Source organism: Pseudorasbora parva, chromosome 22 (assembly GCF_024679245.1).
Source record: "Pseudorasbora parva isolate DD20220531a chromosome 22, ASM2467924v1, whole genome shotgun sequence".
NCBI lineage: Eukaryota > Metazoa > Chordata > Actinopteri > Cypriniformes > Gobionidae > Pseudorasbora > Pseudorasbora parva.
This window is the reverse complement of record NC_090193.1, coordinates 300,001-321,653: the sequence shown is the minus strand read 5'-3', so window position 1 is coordinate 321,653 and position 21,653 is coordinate 300,001. Positions and strand designations below refer to the sequence as shown.

Below are 21,653 nucleotides of genomic sequence, written 5' to 3'. Positions count from 1 at the left end.
AGGCCTCTCTCAGATCCGCGGCCTGTGGTTCAGAGGATATCGAGTGCGAGCGGGCCGATTTCCCTTCTCGCACTCCCTCCCCCGAGCGTGCGCGCGGCCAGGCTCCGCATGTTTACGCGCACGATTACATGATGCCCAGCCCGGCAGCACGTGAAACCGTTTCTTTCGGCCTGGATTATATTCTGCTCATTACAATATCCGACTCTGAGGATTTCAGGCCTGTTCCGCTTGACGACGCTCTCCCGCCTAGCGGCCAGGAAGTGCGGCCTACTCCGAGCTTGTCGATGTGCTTTCGCGCGCGACTGAGAAGCTTGCGATCGATTGGCCTGAAGAGTCCCATGAATCACAATCTTCTAAGCTTGACGAGAGATTTTTAAGTGGTGCTGGTACTAATCGTACGGTGAGAAGGAAACTGCCGTTTTTCAGTGATCTGCACAATGAGGTCTCCAGATCCTGGAAACAGTCTTTCTCCTCCTGCCTAACTAACGCGGCAGCCGCTGACTCACCATCCTCGTTGGTTCTGTGGAGTGCGGTTATTCCGCCATTCCGGCGGTCGAGGACACTTTAGCCTCTCACCTTTCTCCTTCGTCAGCATACACTTGGAAGTCCCGCCCCCTCCTCCCTTCCAAGCCGTGTAGGACCACTTCCGCTCTAATCGGTAAATCCTATGTAGCGTCCGGTCAGGCTGGCTTGGCCCTCCATACGATGGCCATTCTCCAAGCCTACCAAGCAGATGTTCTTAAGGAGTTGGATGAAGGGGGCGGGGTCACGCCAGAGGCTGTTAAGGAGCTCCGCATGGCCACCGATTTGGCTTTATGGACTACTAAACACTGCGCGTGCAGTGGGGCACTCGATGGCTGGATGAGTAGCGGATGAGTAAAGCACCCTAAAGACCTAAAGACCCGCATATTAGACCTCCGAAATCTGAATTTTTCCCTCCTCAGAAGGAGGTTCAAGATGTTGACGCTGAAGTCTATCATAGCCCAGATTCATGCAGGGGACTGGTTTGTGTTGACAGACCTGAAGGATGCATATTTTCATATTCAGGTCACTCAGCGGCATAGGAAGTTCCTCAGGTTTGCCTTCAGAGGGAAGGTTTTCCAGTACAGGGTGCTCGCCTTCGGCTTTGCTCTGGCGCCAAGGACGTTCACGAAGTGTGTGGATGCTGCACTGGCCCCGCTGAGGCTCCAGGGCATCCGCATACTCAATTACCTGGACGATTGGCTCTTGTTAGCCCAGTCCAGAGAGATGGCGATTGCTCACAAGGACTCTGTGCTTCGCCACGTCGGTTCCCTTGGCCTAAGAGTGAACACCGCCAAAAGTATGTTCTTACTAAACCAACAGACCACCTTTTTGGGGGTCTGTCTGGATTCCATGTCATTGCAGGCCCTTCTGGCTCCTGCCCGGATTTCAGAGCAGAGGTGGACCTCTTCGCTACGAAGGAGTCGTCCCAATGCCCGCTTTGGTTCTCTCTAAGTCCTCCTGCACCGCTGGGAGTGGATGCGTTCGCTCATCCCTGGCCGAGGCTAAGGCTCTATGCATTCCCGCCCATCAAGTTGATTCTTGCGGTTTAGCGCAGAGTGAGAGAGAGCGAGACCAGTCTTCTGCTGTTGGCACCATTCTGGCGATCCCAGACATGGTTCTCAGAGCTGGTTCTCCTCCTGGACTCCTCCCCCTGGGAGATTCCAGTCAGGAGGGACCTGCTGTTACAGCTCCAGGGCAGGATATGGCATCCTCGTCCTGAGATCTGGAAACTTGGTATGGCCCATCAGGGGCCATCTAGCTTAAGTGCCGGTCTTCCAGCAGATGTGCAGGAGACCATTGCTAATGCCAGAGCCCCCTCTACAAGGAAGCTTTACTCTTCCAAGTGGAGGGTTTTTCGGGCATGGTGTTCGGCCCATGATAGAAGTCTAGTTAACTACCCTGTTGGTTCAGTTCTGGAGTTTCTGCAGGAGAAGTTTTCAGCCGGGGTGGCGGCTACTACACTCAGAGTGTATGTAGCGGCTATCGCTGCTCATAGGGAGCTGGATGAGACTCCTCTGGGAAAGTATTCTTTGGTCTCATCCTTTATGAGAGGGGTTAAGCGCCTGAGCCCAGTTCGCTCCCCTTGTGTACCCTCGTGGGACTTATATATTGTCCTGGAGGGTTTGACCAGTGCTCCCTTTGAGCCGTTGGAGTCTGCTCCTGAGCGGGTTCTTACTCTTAAGGTGGCTCTTCTTTTGGCTCTAACTTCTTTGAAGCGAGTGGGGGACTTGCAAACCCTCTCTGTTAGCGAGGCTTGCTTGGATTTTGCTCCTGGCCTGGTTAAGGTCTCTCTTAGACCCAGGTCGGGGTATGTGCCCAAGGTTTTGTCTACATCCTTCCGCTCGCAGGTCACCATCCTCCATTCTTTTCACCCTCCGCCTTTTGCGTTCCCAGAGGACAAGAGGTTGCATTTGCTTTGCCCGGTTAGGGCATTGAAGATATATGTTGATCGTTCGGGTGGTTGGAGTTGGAAACGACAAACCGTTTTGCTCGGCAGAGAAATCTGGGGAGAAGATGGCGCACGCGCCAGTATAGCTCAAAGGTGATGAGCTAGAGGGGTGGCGCTGCGCCATCAGCCAATGAATTGGTGTGATTCTATAAGGGCTTCAGACAATCGTGGGCACGCCCAGGGGTGTACCCCATATGCGTCATTACGCAGCGTCTCGTTCCCTATTCAGAGAACATAGGTTACGTGAGACGTTTTTAAACAATAAAACATTAAAAAAAGGATTCTTTGAAAGCTTTCTATTTCAGATAAATGCTGTTCTTTTGAACCTTCTATTCATCAAAGAATCCTGGGTGAACATATTCAGCGTTAAAACATTTTTTTTTTAAATCGTACATATCCCAATCTGAACTATAGTACTGTAAGACTTTAAATATCAATGTGCAAAATATTTTTTAACATTACAGAAATAGTAAATATCTTTAGGGTAGTGGCTTATTTAAGGTCAAAAATTGTCCAGATACAGTTTTACAGGTCCATTTACAACTCTATAAATTGTCCCTAGGATGTAATGCTCTGTTTTTGCCTTATTTTGAAGGGTCATGAATATTAATGTAGAACTCTGCTCTGATTGGCTGTTTCACTGCACGGCTCATTTCAATGACAGAAGCACGTGTACCGTATACTGTCCATCATGGAGAGATTTATGCAGCCAACCTTATGTTTGATCCTGTTTCTGACGAAGATAAAGATTTTGATGAACAACCAATTGTTTTGAGATTGTAAATAGACACTTTTGATTGGTAAGTTTAGTTTTCATTTTCAGTAAGACCTGTAAAAACGTCATTATAACTTCAGTTTACATGTGAACTAGCATATAACATTAACTTTACACGCTAACTCATATCGTCAACAGTCACAACTGTGTTGTTATCATTTTTATCACAAGGGTAGCTTTTTCACTTTAAGTCACAAACTGTAAACAGTGAACTGGGTAACATTGGCACACAAATATGTTGTTTGTACAGTAGAGTAAAGGTTTTTTTTTTTTTTTAACAAATTGACTAGATGCCTTGTCAAATGACTCATATGTATATATATATATATATATATATATATATATATATATATATATATATATATATATATATATATATATATATATATATATTAAGGGTTGAACGACTTCCATTTTTTTAAAGTCAACATTTATGTGATGAAAGTCGAGTCAACGTCGACTAGTTGCTGATGACGTCATTAATATACAAATAAGCCTCGAGCTGAGACGCGAACGCAGGTCTTCTTCAGCACAGCTATGGCATATGAGCACTGCCCACAAGGTTATTGGTCCTACATAACAGCTTTTGTATCAGTTCTTTTGTCTTATGGTCGTTATATTTCTCACAGATTTCTGCTCGTTCTGAATAACATACAGATAAGTAGCACAATAAAGACATGAATGCATTAGTGACTGATTGTGTGTGGATTAATTCTACCTAGCAGCGTCTCTCTACTAATAGTCAAGCTGTGAGTTTTAGTTATCAAGAAATATATGCTAGAACTTTTCAGTTTCTGAGCTATTTTATTGATAAATCCCAGAACTGTGTTGACAAAAAAAAAAAAAAAAAAAAAAAATATATATATATATATATATATATATATATATATATATATATATATATACTTAAGTGGTGGAGAAGGTGACGTTATCTAGAAGGATTGAGTGAGCTATAAGCATCTAAACTAACATAGTTAGCTGCTGAGTTGTGTTGTTGATGAAATATAGGCTACATTATAAGTCTATCTAGGGCTGCACGATTTGGGGAAAATATATAATTGCGATTAATCTGGTTAAAATTGCGATTTAAAATGTGATTATTGTTATTATTTTTTCCTTTTTTTACAATTGAAAAGTGTGTGTATATAACATTTTGTGTTTACAGGATACTAAGAAATTACATTTATTTTAAATGTATAGTGCATATTTTTAATGAGACAGCAACATAGGGCAGAACAAGAAAGGCTATTAATAAGGCTTTCATAGCGCAAAAGTATTATAATATAGAGCGACTCAAAGAGCGTATGAGCATCGCGTGTGCAGGATGATGAGCTTGAAGCAACACGGAGTTACAGTTCAAAACAAGATCTATAGACGCATAGTGTATCTATGCAGTATTCTTATAAGCCGTTTATTTTAACAGATTAACATTTCAGTTACGGTGTGTGAAGAACAATACAATCTCTAGTCCAGTGTTGTGATCTAACTGACACTCGGTAGAAAGTAACATGATTTACAGCAATAAACGCCAGCAAGATAAAGTCATTTTTTTAAAACCCATAGAGTGTTATCTACAGATCAAGCATAATAACAGAAACAATAAATCATCTTGGAGAGTTTCATCGTTTTGACTTTGGTAACCGAACGCGACACACACTTTAAAGCTGAATGAAGAGAGACTGAGCCGCAGAGGGAGCATGCATTGACGTGAACTTGAGTTTAATGGCTTAAATATTCATCTGTCCCTCACATTAAACTATGGAATGGCTTCAGAACACTAATAATATAGCGCACGAATCATTGATGATGCCGTATAATGTTTTTGTTCCTTTTGTACAGCACTGGGGAATAAATAATGGCGGATCAGAGCCGATACAGATCCTGAGTATCGGATCGGTGCATCCCTACCTGGAACATAACATTTATTTCCATTATCTGCCATTATCCTCGCATGTTTCCTCACAATACCTGCAGATCTCCCGATGATTCGGCTCTGCAGTTATGTGCTGGCGTATGCAAATGTTGGGGGCGTGCATTAGAGGTCTTCACGGGGCACCCGAGACCCGTGGACCCGGGATCCGACCTGGGACCCGTACGGGTTCGGGTCTATATTTTAAATGGTCAGCCGGGTCCCAATTTATTACTTCGGCTCCCGGGTCTGTTAACGTTGTAGCCTATGTAATACGTCAATCGGACTCAGAGAACACCTGGCCGTGAGAGTCAGCACGGCTTGTGTGTTTTGTGTAACTTGCTAAATTAGGATAAGAAAAGTGTGAGCCGGGAAATGAGGTTTAGAAATACACCACAACAACAAAAACACAAGCTCTCTCTCTCTCTCTCTCTCTCTCTCTCTCTCTCTCTCTCTCTCTCTCATAAATCTGTTAACTCATAAATCTGTCACTGTGAAATAAAGTGGACTTTTACAGCTGAAATGATGAGTGAATTAAGCATGCTTGGAACAAGTACAGAGGAATATTGTAGTACATCACAATCAGGTACAAGGAAGGGAGGCAACGGCTATATATCGCTAGGTAGGCTGACTGAGACAGTTATTTTTCGCAGCTTGTTTATTAACTTGTTAACAGCAGTTTATTGTGTAATATGAGACAATGGTGTCCAGTCGGGTCTGTGTCTTCCCGCCGGGTTCGGTTCCAGTTATCAAATAATAGACGTGTCCATGTTGGTTCCGGGTACTATATTTTTGGCATTTCTCGGATCTTCAAGGGTCCGGGTCTAGGTCCAGTTTTTGAAATAATAGACGGGTCCGGGTTCGGTTCTGTGTAGAACATCGCGGGTCTCTTCGGGTTCGGGTACGAATTTTTGGACCCGTGAAGACCTCTAGCGCGCATATTAATGATCCCGACTGTTGAGTCACACTCATTGTTCGTGCCGCTGTCGCCTTTGGCTTGGCATGCTCAGTGTGGGACACTAAAATTAGGATCTTAGTTATCAACTAAACATCCAAATGAAATTAATTAATTAGGTCTTATTTATTTTGAGATTCACCTGTTTTTTTTGGTGTTTTTCACAAACGAGATTTACATATGAAGGAGGAAGCAATGGTGTTAGAGACTCCACTGTATGTGATGTCCATGTACTGAACTCTAGTTATTCAACTATGCAAGGTTAACATTTTTTATTCTAGGGCACCTTTAATATGACTGGTTGAAGATGCACGAGCTGTGCTGAAGAGCTTTAGGCTAACACTTGTAAACTGAAGAGCTTGTTGTGGATGCGTTCTTCCCCTAATAACAACTGAGCCCAAATATTTCACAAGATTTTATTATAACAGTGTATACAATTATAATAACATGAATATGACAGCCCCAATCATAGTTATTAATGTTTTGCGTTGCTGTTGTGAACACGCATGCTCCACTGAAGCTAAAGATAATCAGATACAAGCCTTGCAGGTTATTTACCTCAACAAAACACATCTATATGAGCTTAATCAGATATTTATACAACATAACTTAATATTACGACTTATATCTGCATGAGTCAAGCTTGAACTAAGTTATGTGCAGAATGTGTATGTTCAGCCGATGCACTCTTCACACAACAGCGCAAAACAAAACCAAACCCAGAGAATTCACAACGTTTTATTACCCTAGTGTCCTCAGTATAATGTTATGTGTAGTTATTAATGCTGTGCATTGCTGTGGGCTGCCAGTGGTCCCTTCAGGTTGAAGCCATCCATTAATCAGCTGATATAACTCCTTCGGGATCGAATAAAACTGTAGTACAGTGTTTCTGGGATGACTGCTGTTAGCGCTAGAGATACCCCTGGTATATTGTGCCCTTGTTGTGGATCTTCTGTGAGTGTTTAGTGGATCTTTCTCTGGTCATTGTGGCAGTTCACTCATGTTCTTTGCTCAGTCTGTGATGAAGCAAGTCTTCCTCTTCCTCGGTCTCAGAGTCCGGAGCGGTGTGTCTGCGGATCCGGCTCACTGCGTCCCACAGAGAGATGGCATGGGGCTCTTCTGCTTTGAGTTCAGGGAGAGATGGAGTGCAGAGCAAGACTTCAGCAATGCTCCTACATGGATCTTCAGAAGCAGAGGAATAAAGAAAGGGAAGCGAGGAGGACTGGGGTCCGTTTGTGTTTGTAGAAGATGCTTCATTCTCTGTGTGAGATCCATCCCAGGTCCTGGAAGAAGAGCTGAATAACAAATGAGGCGAAGAGCTTGATCTTCTGAGGGTACTGAAACCCTCAATGGGGGATAAAACAACTTTGTGTTGAATTTCTCTTGCTCTTGATTTTGGGAGAAGTATAGAGCAATCCAAAACCAGTTCTTCCCTGTCATCTTTCCCAACTGAAACCAGTTCTTCCCTGTCATCTTTCCCATCCGAAACCAGTTCTTCCCTGTCATCTTTCCCATCCGAAACCAGTTGTTCCCTGTCATCTTTCCCATCCGAAACCAGTTCTTCCCTGTCATCTTTCCCATCTGAAACCAGTTCTTCCCTGTCATCTTTCCCAACTGAAACCAGTTCTTCCCTGTCATCTTTCCCATCCGAAACCAGTTCTTCCATGTCCTCTTTCTCATCAGAGAGGTTTTCTTCTGCTGAACTGTCCTCTGGTAAAGTATCTTTTTGATGGTTCTCGTTGTCTTTCTTTATTCTGTGCTTAACTACACGGTCATCCAGTGTTGGTTCCTGTTCTTGATTTGTGGCTTCCTTCGTTTGTACTGTGGTCTTTTCAGTTTGTTCAGAATCTTCAGGTGTGGACTTTGCATTTGTTTGAAACCCTTCGAGTGCAGCTTCAGGTTCTTCCTTCATTCTTCCTTCATTATTGTCCAGGGTTGTCCCACTCCAGGGTTGTCCCACCAGCCCTTGCTCAACAGTTTCGGCTGCTGAAGGAGAATCCTCCACCCCTGTTATTGGATCCACTAGGTTAGTCCCACTGGACCTGATGTGTTCTTGAGAATATGTCTGCAGTCCTGTCCTGGGATACTCATGAGGTCTTCCCAGAATCCTCTCTTCTCCCACAGTGCTGTATGTCTGTGTCTCCTGGCTCGCGACGACACTGCTGTTCTGTTTGAGCTCATCTCTAGTTCTTGACCACAGACTGTCCTCTGTCAAACTCACATACTGGACATGTTCCTTTTCTGGAAGAAGCACAAGCTCGACCTTGACCACAACACGAGTTGCATCAATGACCACAAGGCTCTTCTGTCGGTCCTGTGTTGATCTGCTGCTGTCCTTCGTGTTTGTAACTACAGAGTTGATTCCTTGGCTTTGCTCATTTCTTTGCCTTTGATATTTTGGCTCTTTCCACAATGGGAATTTCTCCAGGATTTCCTTAAATGGTTTCTCATCTCTATATGACTTCTGGGTTAAACAGTGTGACGGTGAGTCATTTCTTTGGGCGTAACATTGCAACTCTTGTTTATTTTCCTTTGGTTTAATCGCATTACTAAAATCTGGGATAGAACTGGATCTTTGATCCCCTCCTGTATGTTCTAGGGATGCACGCCCAAACTCTTCAGACATTAAAGATCCATGGAGCTGCCGCACCGCTTCATCCCTCGGATATTCCTCCTGATTTTGTCTGCTGTTATCATTGCTCCAGGGTGTATTTGTCCTGCCATCAGGTTTAGGATCAGTTATCAGAGGTAACACATGGGGTTTAAGTGGCTCCTCTGGAGAACTGGCCAAGCCTGACACCTCTCCCATACGAGAGACGAGACAAAACACAGTCTCGCCACCTTTTCTCCACGAGAGTTTGTTCTGCCTTGTCCGAGAAACATCCGGATAGGTTATTTCTGAAGAATCTCTGTGCTGAAGCAGTGCATGGGAAGAAGGTTTGGTGTTTATCGCTGTGTACTGCAGGACAGTATTTGAGGCTTGCAGACAATAACGCTCTGTGTTCTGGTTATGTTTTTGTAAATAATGTCCATTGTTTGGGTTACGACGTGTTTCTGTTGAATCTGTAAAGTTTTCTTTTCTGCATTCCATGGTTTGCTCCTTAAAACTTTCTGTGTGTTCCTGCTTGGGAGCGTTCCGTATTCCTGCTTTCTTGTCCCAGTCCTTCGGGTGGCTGTAAGCTGGTGGAGCTGTGTAGGATGGAGGCTCTCTAAACCACACTATTGGGAAAATACTTCCCATATTTAGCGAAGTGCTCCAATCCCTCCACTGTTCCCTCTCTCTGAGGTCGGCTTGATGCCTGTTGTGTGATGTTGGTTGGGATTGTTCTTTGGTCTCTCCGCATCCCAACACTTTCTCTATGCCTGATCGCCGCTCCTCAACCTCAAAACCAGATGTTTTATTGGAAAGTGAATGATGATAGAAACTGGCATAGTCTTGCTGCTTTTTCTCTTCTCTTCCTCTGCAGTTTATTGGCCATGTGCGCTCCCACTCTTCCAGTTGTTCATGAATGTCTCCTTCTTTATACCTCCCCTTATTTGATCTCAGTTTTCTCACTTTCCCTGTGTAGTCACTCTCAGCAGTTGAGCTGTTGTAGTTTGTCGGGTATTGCAGGTCAGCCGCTGTAGAAGAGTTGAGCTGATATCTGTAGAGGAAAACATCAGTCATGTACAGTTGCAGTTTTGATCTGCTTTAAGCTTAATATGGCATCTAAACATGGTGCTCATCATGCACAAAACACAGCACAATGGTTAAAGACATCCATCTAGTGCATGTTTACATTAAAAAATACAATTAGAAAGTAGCACAATGCACACAATGTGTTCTGTTCTCTTTTGTTTTTTTAAATGCTCAGAACTTATTTCCCTGGTCAGAGGAAATCTGCAATAATATAGAAAAATCTTTGGAGATTTTGGCTGTCTAAAGTGTGTCAACCATTTATTAAATCCAAGAGTTCACATACCTTTTCCATTCTTAATGACTGCACATGTGCACAACGTGTCAAAAAAGGCATATTGTTTGTGTTATTTAGCTTAAAAGACCACGCTTGCCTATTGTTAAAATAGACTCGGTTAAAGAGAAGATTTTATGACAGATTTAGGGAAATCCATACTTTAATATTTTCTGCATGCAACTGAAAAGTTTAAATAGTTTTAGCCATCAAGTCTAGCTCACTCTCATTTTATTTTGTGGCAAAATAAAGAATTTACTCTTTAAAATCAGGCTTTGCACTGCTTTGGGGTTTTATAACAGTAGAAAAATAAAAATGCAATTACTCTATTACTGTTTTTCTGTCCAATATGGCATATTTGGTTTTGTAAATTATGTATAATATTTTATGAAGTCAAAGCATTTTAACTTTCGATGGACTACTTGCACAACCTCTCCACATTCTGCTTATTAAATCTCAGGTTTCTGGAAACAGCTCAGTGCACCTACTACATATTGAGTATTTTTTGCATGGGAAGGACGATTATTTTCTATTCTTATTCTATTTTATTTATTATTCCAAAATATAGTGCATTGATTTTCTGAATGATGATATACATTTTTGCCTAAAACTTTTTTTTTATAGTATTTGATTTATTGGTGATTCTATTATATTTGTTCATGCATCAGAAGCATTGTTGGAGCACTGAAAACCACTGACAATTGACCAACACATACCTGCTCTAAAGTCAATAGTGCAGTATTTCTGTGTTATTTAAAGGGTGTGTTAGTGATATGAGCCTAATAATTTGGAATATGTGAGAAATAATGTTTATTTTAACAATCAAGCATGAAAGCATATTTTATTACACCCAAAAAAAAAAAAAAAAAAAAAATCAAGACTTTGTAAAATGGCATGATGGGACCACATTAACATTATTGAGCAAAAAGGTTGCAAACGTTGGTGCTTTTATTCCAGTCTTTAAAAATCACAGAATAGAATGGAACAACTGTAATGTAATTAGGATATGTACTGGGAACTTTTAAGTTGGCTATAATTAAACCACTTATTAAAAACCGCAACTTGATCCTAAAGAATTAGTCAATTACAAGTCATTCTTGAATCTACCATTTCTATCAAAAATACTAGAAAAGGCAGTGTCTTCACAACTATGCTCCTTTTTTTTTTTTTAGAAAGAAAGAAATGGTATATGTGAGGATTTCCAGTCAGGATTTAGACCGTATCATAGTACTTAGACTGCTCTCATTAGAGTTACAAATGATTTACTCTTATCATCTGATCGTGGTTGTATCTCTCTATTAGTGTTACTCGATCTTAGCGCTGCATTCGATACTATCGATCACAATATTCTTCTGAATAGACTCAAAAAATATTTTGGCATTAGTGGAACTGCTTTGGCATGGTTTAAATCATACCAATCTTTCATTTGAAAGCCACGTTTCTAGCATCTGTTAAACCGCATTCTACCATCTTAAAAATATATCTAAATTACGGCACATGCTCTCAATGCCAAATGCTGAACAGTTAGTCGATGCGTTCATGAGCTCAAGGCTAGATTATTGTAATGCTCTACTGGGTGGTTGCCCTGCTCGCTTAATAAACAAACTCCAGCTGATAGATAGATAGATAGATAGATAGATAGATAGATAGATAGAGATAGATAGATAGATAGATAGATAGATAGATAGATAGATAGATAGATAGATAGATAGATAGATAGATTATTGTAATGCTCTACTGGGTGGTTGCCCTGCTCGCTTAATAAACAAACTCCAGCTGGTCCAAACCGCAGCAGCTCGAGTTCTTACTAGAACCAGGAAGTATGATCATATTAGTCCAGTTCTGTCAACACTGCACTGGCTCCCTATTAAACATCGCAGACATTTTAAAATCTTACTTATTATTTACAAAGCACTAAATGGTTTAGCTCCGGTACTTAAGCGAGCTCTTAACACATTATACTCCATCACGTCTATTGCGGTCCCTAAACTCTGGCCAGTTGATCATACCTAGAATATCTAAATCAACTGCAGGCGGTCGATCCTTTTCCTATTTAGCTGCTAAACTCTGGAACAGTCTTCCTAGCATTGTTCGGGAAGCAGACACACTCTGTCAGTTTAAATCTAGACTAAAAACACATCTCTTTACTATGGCATACACACAGAACATTATTAACTCTCATTATTCAGATCAATTGACTGATTGTTCGGCTGCATTAACTAGGTCAGCCGGAACCGGGAACACTTCCCATAACACCTGATGTACTCGTTACATTATCAGAAGAGCGGCATCTACGCTAATTTTAGTCTCTCTGTTTATCCCGAGGTTTACTGCAGTCTGGATCCAGGCTGTGTTCGGATCAGATGGTGGACCTGCGTCTGGATATGACCAACGCATCCTGGAGTGTCTGCTGAGACCGTGTCAATCGGTGTCTCCTCTGAATTTGACTCATCCACACGCCATCCTCAATAAACCCGTTTCTGGCACAATAACTGCGACCTTTCAAATATTCATACTCTTGTGTAATCGACGCGCCATCCTCAATGAACTCGTCTCTTGCGTGATACCCAGAAATTTCAAATATTTCTATCTAATATGATTTCTGAGCTGTGCGGTGTCCAGAATAATAATCCTCCCCTGTGTGTTAATAGGCCAGAGGAGAACTGAGTCTGGTTTCTCTAACGTTTATTTTTCTCCGTCATGCCCTGATGGAGTTTCGGTTCCTTTGGTCGCCTTTGGCTTGGCTTGCTCAGTTGGGGACACTAACATTATGATCAAAGTTATTCAACTAAATATAAATATAAAAATAAAATTAATTAATTAATTAGGTCTTATTTAATTCTATAAACTATAATACTGATCTGCCAACATTGTCTCTCTATGATAAATTAAAATAAGCTGATAACATCACTGTTTACTCCAGAACGACTGTACAGCCAAATCTAATTCTGCTGCAGTATTGTCCTGTTTAACACTGAAGCTGCTCTGACACAATCAGCGCTGGAGAAGAGCGATATCAATAAAGCTGATTGACTGATTGATGGATTAATATCAAACTGAATAAATGTGTTAAATAACTGTACACAATGTTACACATTAATAATCTCAACCATTAACACTTTCATTTAGGCAGTCCTGCTTTTAAATAGTGCTTTGTTAACAAACTAAATAATTGAAACTTTATTAACTTTTCAAAATAATTAATTCAACAATTTGGCAATTTGGGAAGCATGCGCTAATATTTTAAGGACGCGCCCACAAAATGAGAAATATCACATTATAAGTGAACCTATGGGAACATATTAAAGTTCAAATGATTAGTAAATATTTGTTTATAGTTATCGCTTATAAAGCCAGGTGCAAGTATTCCAATGTAAATTTCATTTTAAATATATATCTTTTATTCTCATATACTGTAAATAGATTTTCATGTTTAACAGGGTTTTTTTATTGTTAGTGGATATTCTTTTCACAAATGCAATACATTGTAAAAATAAATGCAATATCAAATAATATAACCGTAATCAAAAATACCACAATTGTATAGTATATAAATTCAGGTATCCGAATTTAGAAGCAGGCAGATAGGGATCTATTTCTCAACATGAAATATTTATTTATTTATTTATTTATTTATTTATTTATTTATTTATTTATTTATTTATTTATTTATTTATTTATTTATACACATGGTATCCTTATTTCTTATGCATATGTTACCACTATTTTAATTAATTTCCATGTAAAGCACATTGTCATTGTGTATGAAATGTGCTATACAAATAAAATTCCCTTGCCTAGTGTGCATGTCAACATCTTTTAAAATCAATCTTGTTCTGCCGCAGGTTTTTATACAATTTTAAACACAGTTTTATAGTATGTTATGTATCATCACCAAAGTGGATAAAGGTAATTTTGAAGTTAATCAAATTATTTACCTTTATTCATATTTAGAGATTCAGAACACAGATAACTTTCTTACCCCTAGACCAACAAAGATGACAACCGCAAAGATTGACACATTTCCCTGAACTTACATGTGTGAAGAATGCCATCCTGGAAAAGTGCTGTATTTGGCACTCAGTGGGTCCTTCTCTCTGCTACGCAGGAGATCCATCTTCTAATCCTTAAACAGGAGTAATCAGACAATACAGGGACTGTCACAAACACTTGTTTTGGTAACAGTGACAGCAGAATGTATTATTTGATTAAGACATACTGTGGACCTTCCATTCTTTGAAATTAACTAAATTTCTAAGTGAAACATCACAAAAATAAATAGGTGAAACTCAAAAACTGTTAATGCACTGCGGTAAAAATCACAAGCAAGCTGAAGACAGAGATTAGATTTACCGTGAAGTGAAGAGTGCAGTGAATGCGCAGCGCTTGAGCTGAAGCGTGTTTTTCAGGAGAGGAATGTCAGTGCCAGAGCTCCACCCATCGGGCTCGGAAAGAGCTTTCTAAAGCCGGTTTGCTTCTCTGCTACACCGCTTACAACAACTATTTAATTAAAAGTTCTGGACTCAAGTCCTGTAAAGGATGATGCTCAAATGTAAACAGCCTCCACCACAGTATGTCAGTTAGATGTTAATTTGACACTCATGTATGTCACACATACACATGAAAAGGCAGATTACTTAGAATGTGTTACTCAGCAAAAGAAAAAAAGGATTTTGTTGTTTTTGCAAGAAAGCCACGCTTACTGACGGCTGTGTGATAATCTACTGACCCGGCACTGGACAGAATGGTGATGTCATACAAACATCAAATATCAAAGGACACTATAAACACTTCACGGAAAAAATGTTTGTCTTGTTTCTAGTCCAAATAACTCAAAATTAAAATAATTTTTGCTCAAAATAAGGAAAATAATCTGCCAATGGGGTGAACAAAATGTTCTCAATTCAAACAGAAAACAAGATTATTTTGCTTACCCCATTGGCAGATTATTTAGCTTATTTCAAGCAAAAAAAAATTGAGATGTTTGTTCCCAAAACAAGACAATGTTTGCTCGTCTAGTAAATACTTCTTGTTTTAAGAATTTTTAGACGTTTGGAGTAGAAACAAGACAAAAATACTGAGTAAGAAAAGCTTTTTTTTTTTTTTTTGCAGTGTGACAGGTGGAGAAAATACTTTATTTATTCTGTCACATTTGTAATATGTATCCCAATCAAGGATAATGGTCTGATCTTATTCCGTTCTGTTTGTTTACAGTGAGTTTCATTCTGTCATGACTGGTGAATTTGCAGACGGCGGCATCCCATTAATGAGGATCTGTTTGTTCTGTTGTGATGCCGCTGAATGGCAGTAATGCCGGCTTTCATTGAAACTCTCTAGCGTAATAAACAGGCTTTCCTCTCTGAACAAAACTCTGGACATCAGCAAAGAGCTGAGGAAAGGTTGGATGTAGACTTCTAATTATTTTAGAACGAAATGGCAAAGATATTGTTTTTCTTTTGCTGAAAATGGTCAGTGTGTGGAACAGGTTGTGGGACTGGTGCATTTGCAAAGCTGTCACATTTGATATTTAAAACAAACCAAACCTTTGTCATTGTCACTGGCTACTGATGAAACCATAGCCTAGATCCAGTGTTTTCAAACTTTATGATCCCAAGGACCCCCAAATACGATGAATCTTTTAAGAGGGACCCCTTCCTAAAGTCCATCTATTTTATGAAGAAACTTTTAAACTGTCAGATAAATGTGTGACATTATAATTGAAAAATAATGTTTCCAAAACTTAATAAATTGGTTATACTTAATGTTGTATATATAAACCTGAAGAAGAACATTTTTAACTAAAAATAATTTGTATAAGCATCTTTCACAATAAATCTATGTAAGCAGCTTACATATTGCGTTAAGAATACTGCCTTACAACCCCAGTGAGCAAGACAAAGGGGACTCACTAGAAAGACACAAAGCAAACATGTACAATTCTAGAAAGTAGCCTATGTATACGGCAAGAAAGGAGAGAAACATTTAAAAATCAAACAGAATACTCTGTAGACTGTATCCAATTTTGCCTTTTTTTCTTTTCTTTTTTTCTTTCATTTCTCTGAAATTTGCTGGGGCCCCCTTAGAAGCTTCTGCAGGACCCCAGTTTGAAAACCCCTGGCCTAGATGACCTCAAACGACCTTTAAGGAAAGACATAAACACTCAAGGACCTTTATGTGTCTACTGTGAAATCGTTTTATTTTTTTTTGAGCATTCCCAACAAAAGTGAATAACTTCACAAAAATATCAATCAATCAACTTTATTTATATAGCGCTTTTACAATCACGATTGTGTCAAAGCAGCTTCACAGTGTCAAACAGGGTAATATTGCGAAAAAATTAGATTTGGCTGTACAGCCGTACTGGAGAAAACAGTGATGTTATCAGCTTATTTTAATTTATCATATAGCAACAATGTTGGCAGATCAGGATTATAGTTTATAGAATTAAATAAGACCTAATTCATACATTTTATTTGTATAAGAAGTTGAATAACTTTAATCATATTTTTAGTGTCCCCAACTGAGCAAGCCAAGCCAAAGGCGACAGTGGCAAGGAACCAAAACTCCATCAGGGCATGATGGAGAAAAATAAACCTTGGGAGAAACCAGACTCAGTCGGGGTGCCAGTTCTCCTCTGGCCTATTAACACACCGTGTAAGATTATTATTCTGGCAACCTTACAGGTCAGAAATCATATTTGATCGGATTATTCAAAATTTTCAGGGTATCACGGAAGAGACGGATTTATTTAGGATGGGGCGTCGATTACACAAGAGTATGAATACATGAAAGACCGGAGTTATTGTGCCAGAAACGGGTTTATTGAGCATGTCGTGCCAGTGAGGCAAATTCAGAGGAGACACCATTTGACACGGCTCAGCAGACACTCCAGGATGCGTTGGTCATGTCCAGGCAGGTCTACCATCCGATCCGGACAGGGCCCAGATCCGGGATAAACCTCGGGATAAACAGAGAGACTAACATTAGCGTAGATGTCACTCTTTTTATGATGTAACGAGTACATCAGGTGTTATGGGAAGTGTTCCCGGTTCCGGCTGACCAAGTTAATGCAGCCTAACAATCAGTCAATTGAATTGAATAATGAAAGTTAATAATGATCTATGTGTATGCCATAGTAAAGAGATGTGTTTTTAGTCTAGATTTAAACTGACAGAGTGTGTCTGCTTCCCCAACAATGCTAGGAAGACTATTCCACAGTTTAGGAGCTAAATAGGAAAAGGATCGACCGCCTGCAGTTGATTTAGATATTCTAGGTATTATCAACTGGCCAGAGTTTAGAGACCGCAATAGACGTGATGGAGTATAATGTGTTAAGAGCTCGCTTAAGTACTGGAGCTAAACTATTTAGTGCTTTGTAAGTAATAAGCAAGATTTTAAAATGTATGCGATGTTTAATAGGGAGCCAGTGCAGTGTTGACAGAACTGGACTAATATGATCATACTTCCTGGTTCTAGTAAGAACTCGAGCTGCTGCGTTTTGGACCAGCTGGAGTTTGTTTATTAAGCGAGCAGGGCAACCACCCAGTAGAGCATTACAATAATCTAGCCTTGAGCTCATGAACGCATCGACTAACTGTTCAGCATTTTGCATTGAAAGCATGTGCCGTAATTTAGATATATTTTTAAGATGGTAGAATGCGGTTTTACAGATGCTAGAAACGTGGCTTTCAAATGAAAGATTGGTATCAAAGAGCACACCCAGGTTCCTCACTGACGACGAGGGCTTGACAGAGCAGTCATCAAGTGTTAGACAGTATTCTCGGTTACTACTTGTGGAGCTTTTTTGTCCAATAATTAAAAATTCAGTTTTATCTGAATTAAGTTGCAGGAAATTACTATTCATCCAGTGTTTTATATCAGCTCTGCATTCCGTTAATCTTGTGAATTGGTAGGTTTCATCCGGGCGTGAGGAAATATAGAGCTGAGTATCGTCAGCATAAGAATGAAAACTAACGCCATGTTTCCTAATGATATCTCCCAGTGGAGCAGATACAGGGTGAAGAGCAGCGGTCCTAACACTGAGCCTTGCGGTACTCCAGACTGAACTTGTGATCGGTGTGACATCTCTTCATTTACTGCTATAAACTGATAACGGTCAGATAAGTATGATTTAAACCATGCCAATGCAGTTCCACTAACGCCAACATAACTCGAGTCAATTCAGAAGAATATTGTGATCGATAGTATCGAATGCAGCGCTAAGATCGAGTAACACTAATAGAGAGACTCAACCACGATCAGATGATAAGAGTAAATCATTTGTAACTCTAATGAGAGCAGTCTCAGTGCTATGATACGGTCTAAATCCTGACTGGAAATCCTCACATATACCATTTCTTTCTAAAAAGGAACATAATTGTGAAGACGCTGCCTTTTCTAGTATTTTTGATAGAAATGGTAGATTCGAGATTGGCCTGTAATTGACTAATTCTTTAGGATCAAGTTGCGTTTTTTTAATAAGTGGTTTAATTATAGCCAACTTAAAAGTTTTCGGTACATATACTAATGTCAAAGATGAATTAATGATATTAAGCAGAGGATCTATGACCTCTGGAAGTATCTCTTTTAATAGCCTAGTCGGTATAGGGTCAAGCATACATGTTGTTGATTTTGATGAATTTACAAGTTTAGCCAATTCTTCTCCTCCTATAGCAGTGTGTGTGTGTAATTTTTCCTCAGTGACACTGCTCTGTCTGAAGTAATACTGTAATAGACGGCTGCATGGTTATAATTTTATTCCTAATATTATCAATCTTACTAGTAAAGAAGTTCATAAAGTCATTACTGCTGTGTTGTTTACAAACATCAGAAGTTGAAGCTTTATTTTTTGATAATTTAGCCACTGTATCGAATAAATACTTAGGGTTGTGTTTGTTTTCTTCTAAAAGAGTTGAGAAATAAGCAGATCTAGCAGTTTTTATTAGGGGTGTGTATTGGCACTTCCTTCACGATTCGATTCGATTACGATTCACCAGGTAACGATTCGATTCGATTCGATTCTACGATGCATTGTGATGCATCAAAATTCTACTGCACACAAAGCAAATTTTTCATCAGTCATGAGGCAATACAAGCAGATATTAAACAACAGATTGTATTGGCTGCTATGTGTCTCCTGTATCTTTGACATAAAAGTTATTAAATAAAATAAAATGTAATTAAATAAAATGCAATTAGCCCTTAAATGCATGACTGTTTCACCAAACATTCTTACATATTCAGGTCGTTAGCGACCCAGATCTATATTTAACATGGATAGACCTCTGTCGTGATAATATATAAAACTCCTGATTTTAGAGTAGCAGCTACAGAAGAATAAACTAAAACCTATTTCGTTACCTTTTGGAGCTTAGAAGGATTCAGTTTGAGCAGATGTTTAATACCATCATCATATGACCTCGTCAGAGCTCGTTTACCAGTATATTCAGCATGTGCCTCATATTCGCGATCTCCAGCATATTCTCAAAACTCATTTTCAATGTCTTCAAAATCAATATTTTGATCACTGACAGCTTCTTGACCACATCCATCATCAATAGACAGTGACACTAACATATGATTGTGTTTAGTACTTGCTCTCTGCGGTAAATCACTGAGTCATTTCAAGTTTTGCAGATTATTGTTTCGTTTTCTGTCAGAGGTAACTATGAGTGAAACGTCACTTCATCATTGGGTATCAGACATTGCCACCTTGTGGAATAAAGGTGAATTGCGGCGTTTTTCGTCATTATAGATTCATTGATTATTGTGCAAAAAAAATATACGTACAATCCTACACACCTCGGGTCGTTAGCACGTTTTTAATAACCCGTCTATCGCGGTCATCTCCTTCAGCCATCTTCTTTGTTGCTGTTGTTATTCTCTCAGAACCGGAAGTATTTGAAACTTCAGAACTTTATCGTCCGCCAGAAAATAAACAGTGACATAATCGATTATGGCACTTTGCCGCATCGATGCTGAATCGTTCATGCCCCGCATCGCGATGCATCGCCGAATCGATTATTGTTGACACCCCTAGTTTTTATGGCCTTTCTGTATGCCATCATGCTCTCTTTCCACAAATTGCGAAAAACCTCCAGTTTTGTTTTCTTCCAGCTGCGCTCCATTTTTCTGGCTGCTGTTTTAAGGGCCCGAGTGTGCTCGTTGTACCACGGCGTTGGATTATTTGCTTTAGTCTTCTTTAAGCGCCGGGGAGCAACTATGTCTAAAGTGCTAGTAAAGAGAGAGTCAATAGTTTCTGTTGCAGCATCAAGTTCATCTTGGCTATCTGTAATGCTGAGGAAATGGATGGACTGCATTTATATAGCGCTTTTATCCAAAGCGCTTTACATTTTGCCTCACATTCACCCATTCATACACCGACGGCGATGTCAGCCATGCAAGGCGCCATCCAGCTCGTCGGGAGCAGCTGGGGTTAGGTGTCTTGCTCATGGACACTTCGACACTTGGTCAAGTGGAACCAGGGATCGAACCACCAACCTTCTGGTTTGTAGACAACCTACATGAACCACTGAGCCACTGCCGCCCCCTATGAGTGAAACGTCACTTCATCATTGGGTATCAGACATTGCCACCTTGTGGAATAAAGGTGAATTGCGGCGTTTTTCGTCATTATAGATTCATTGATTATTGTGCAAAAAAAATATACGTACAATCCTACACACCTCGGGTCGTTAGCGCGTTTTTAATAACCCGTCTATCGCGGTCATCTCCTTCAGCCATCTTCTTTGTTGTTGTTGTTATTCTCTCTGAACCGGAAGTATTTGAAACTTCAGAACTTTATCGTCCGCCAGAAAATAAACAGTGACATAATCGATTATGGCACTTTGCCGCATCGATGCTGAATCGTTCATGAGGAGATGGAACTGATGAGGAAGATTATGTACAAAGCAATCTTTAGTCGCAGCGGTTATCGTCCTGCCATATTTGAAGCGATGGGATGGCTTTGCAGCCTTAGGTAAATTAAGTATACATGATATTAGGTAATGATCTGAGATGTCATCGCTCTGCTGCAGAATTTTAACAGTATCAACATTTATTCCATGTGACAGTATTAGATCTAAAGTATGATTAAGGCGATGAGTGGGTCCCGATACGTGTTGTCTAACTCCAATAGAGTTTAGAATGTCTCTAAATGCCAATCCCAATGCATCTTTTTCATTGTCTACGTGGATATTAAAATCCCCAACAATTAGTACTTTATCTACAGCTAATACTAACTCCGATACAAAACCAGCAAATTCTTTGATAAAGTCTGTATTGTGCCCTGGTGGCCTGTAGACAGTAGCCAACACAAATGTCAGACGGGATTTATCATTTACACTACACAGCGTTACATAAAACACCAAAACTTCAAAGGAATTATATTTGAAACTAGACTTCTGAGTAATACTGAAAATATTATTATAAATTACAGCCACACCTCCCCCTTTACCTTTCAGACGTGGCTCATGTTTGTAACAATAATCTCGGGGGGTGCACTCATTTAAAGTAATGTAATCGTCAGGTTTTAGCCAGGTTTCTGTCAAACACAGCACATCTAAGTTATGATCTATAATCATATCATTGAC

General features: G+C 40.0%; 1 protein-coding gene across 1 annotated transcript; it reads right to left on the bottom strand.

Moving 5' to 3' along the window:
* Positions 1-6,579: 6,579 nt before the first annotated feature.
* si:ch211-159e12.5 (uncharacterized) lies at positions 6,580-14,463 on the bottom strand. Its single transcript, XM_067431617.1, has 3 exons — positions 14,416-14,463; positions 14,100-14,188; positions 6,580-9,756 (listed from the first exon to the last, which is right to left on the bottom strand). Exons 2-3 carry the CDS (start codon positions 14,177-14,179, stop codon positions 7,107-7,109), a joined length of 2,730 nt encoding a protein of 909 aa, XP_067287718.1. The 5' UTR covers positions 14,180-14,188; positions 14,416-14,463; the 3' UTR covers positions 6,580-7,106.
* Positions 14,464-21,653: the final 7,190 nt, after the last annotated feature.

What these genes read in the sequence shown, in the direction of transcription:
- si:ch211-159e12.5 (XM_067431617.1), bottom strand. Translation starts at nt 14,179, where the DNA reads ATGGATCTCCTGCGTAGCAGAGAGAAGGACCCACTGAGTGCCAAATAC. An exon ending in GGATGGCATTCTTCACACAT is followed by an intron (nt 9,757 to 14,099) that starts GTAAGTTCAGGG and finishes TTTCCTCTACAG; the next exon opens with ATATCAGCTCAACTCTTCTA.